At 49.9% G+C, this 2,500-nt stretch overlaps 1 protein-coding gene across 2 annotated transcripts in view; it reads left to right on the forward strand.

Moving 5' to 3' along the window:
- The window catches only part of msi1b (musashi RNA binding protein 1b), a gene marked incomplete at both ends in the record, with an annotated part of 17,340 nt that overhangs the window by 6,026 nt on the left and 8,814 nt on the right, over positions 1-2,500 (forward strand). For both annotated transcript variants that reach the window (XM_079729083.1, XM_079729084.1), the window contains 2 exons: positions 190-231; positions 621-713. In XM_079729083.1, coding sequence (XP_079585209.1) covers positions 190-231; positions 621-713 — 135 coding nt within the window. The remainder of the gene's footprint in view (positions 1-189; positions 232-620; positions 714-2,500) is intronic.

Genomic DNA, 2,500 nt, shown 5'->3' on the forward strand with positions numbered 1-2,500 from the left:
TTCCCCCTTTTATCGGTTCAGAGGGGGTTTGAGCATGTAACAGTGTCGAGGAAAAACACGTTGAATCGACACTGAAGTGGGTGAATCACAATGAACCCTGACGGTGTGATGTGTGGAAGGCTATGACTACCACTGGGTTCACCACATGCTTCTCACATCCCCTCTCTTTCTCTCTATGCTTGCATCTAGATTGACCCCAAGGTTGCTTTCCCACGCAGAGCTCAGCCCAAGGTGAGTTCATATTACAATACGTGTCTGTTATCTGTGGTCTTTTCCCTGTTATACCCATCGCTTCACAAATCACTGCAATGTTTTTTCGATGCGATGACATATCGCATCGGTGCGATGCCAGGCTAAGGTACATGTAGAGTATTTAAAGGACATGCCAAGGTACAGGCAGAGTGTTTAAAGGACATGCTAAGGTACAGGTAGAGAGTTTAAAGGACATGCTAAGGTACAGGTAGAGAGTTTAAAGGACATGCTAAGGTACAGGTATAATTCTAACACAATTGTTATTAATAATAGTCATTTGTCTAAAGGCATGTCTAAAGCAAGATGCTCATGTGGATCCAGTTTAAATTACTTATTCTCACAGTTAACCCAGCGTGTATTTATTTCAGTTGGTGACTCGGACCAAGAAGATCTTCGTCGGTGGCCTGTCCGTGACCACGACCATAGAAGACGTCAAGCAGTACTTTGACCAGTTCGGCAAGGTGAATAAATACAAAAATTAAGTTGTCTTAAAACTACAGAGAACTTATTTTGGTTCCCCCAAAACGAAAATAGGATTGTTAAAGCCGCCATCTTCTTTTGATCACTTTTGGTATCCTAACTGCTATGCCCAATATTATAAACTCTTCAAATATCAAATGTTGGAAATTTACGGGCATTGGTCATTTCCAGAGCAATGGTAGGGAATGGCTCTCTTGGCAGGGTTTCACTCAGAGCTAGCTCTGAACTTTCTAGTCGATGGTCTGCGTGTTGTGGAGCTATGTTGAAGGAGCAGCAGAAGGGGGACAGCAGATTAAGTAGAGCAGGAAGAAGGAAGAGATGAAGGAGAGGAATGGAGGAGTAACAAAACGTGGCTGGGGAGCAGCGGGCAAAGTTGGATCCTGAGGATGAGGAGGTGGTGGGGGGGGAAAAGTTTTGTGGCAAAGGAGTATAGCGATGAGAGGAAGCCGGGCGGGGGGATTATCAGAATCTGAATTAATCTGATGTAACAGCTGCTCCTACCCCCAACCCCCTTCTGCCCGTTACCGTGGCGACCTGGCTTACCCATTGTCCCTAAGTAATTCAGCGGGTAAGGGGTTTTGGTGTTGAAGGAGGAGGAGGGCAGTGGGTGTGTGTGTGTGTGTGTGTGTGTGTGTGTGTGTGTGTGTGTGTGTGTATGTGTGTGTGTGTGTGTGTGTGTGTGTGTGTGTGTGTGTGTGTGTGTGTGTGTGTGTGTGTGTGTGTGTGTGTGTGTGTGTGTGTGTGCAGCTAGAGGGTTGGTCAACACAGGAGTTGAGTAGCATTACATCCTGGCGATCCAACCGCTTTGAAAGACAAAACTATCCCAAAACGGCCCAACCTGTTCCCTTGTGAGTTCCATTCTGAACTGGAAGTCAGGACTTATTCTCATCTCCGTCAAGTTCCTTCACCCAAGTTTGAACAATCTACTGCCGGGTTGAAGAGCAGTGAGCTCTGGGAGGTGCGGGGGCCGATAACAGATGATGAGCGTACAAAGGCCCCCCGGTGAGAGAGACAGGGAGGGAGAGGGAGATAGTGAGGGAGAAGGGGGAGGGACAGGCAGAGAGGGAGCGAGAGACAGTCCGGCAGGAGAGAGGGAGAGAGAAGGGGGAGGGACTGGGAGAGATGGAGGGAGAGACCCAGTGCGGGACGAGTGAGGGAGATAGAGGTGGGAGGGACTGGGAGTGAGGGAGAGAAGGGGGAGGGACTGGGAGAGATGGAGAGAGAGACCCAGTGCGGGACGAGTGAGGGAGATAGAGGTGGGAGGGACTGGGAGAGAGGGAGAGAAGGGGGAGGGACTGGGGAGATGGAGAGAGAGACCCAGTGCGGGACGAGTGAGGGAGATAGAGGTGGGAGGGACTGGGAGAGAGGGAGAGAAGGGGGAGGGACTGGGAGAGATGGAGAGAGAGACCCAGTGCGGGACGAGTGAGGGAGATAGAGGTGGGAGGGACTGGGAGAGAGGGAGAGAAGGGGGAGGGACTGGGAGAGAGGGAGAGAGACACAGTCCGGCAGGAGAGAGGGAGAGAGAAGAGGGAGTGACTGGGAGAGTGGGAGAGAGAGACAGGAGGAAAGACAAATGGAGCAGAGATGGGCGTGAGGGGCTTTGATTGAGCTATTATGTCTTTGCATACAGCGCCACAAATATTTTGTCAGTATGTACAGCGCTTTGTTGCTCCCTGCTCTGTAAACGACTCACCAGCACCTCCAAAACCCTTTTTTTTTCTGCAGCGTGAAACAAGGTTAGATCACATAAGAAAGGTGTATTTAACTA

This window comes from Pollachius pollachius, assembly GCF_949987615.1.
Source record: "Pollachius pollachius genome assembly, chromosome: 1".
NCBI classification, from domain to species: Eukaryota; Metazoa; Chordata; class Actinopteri; order Gadiformes; family Gadidae; genus Pollachius; species Pollachius pollachius.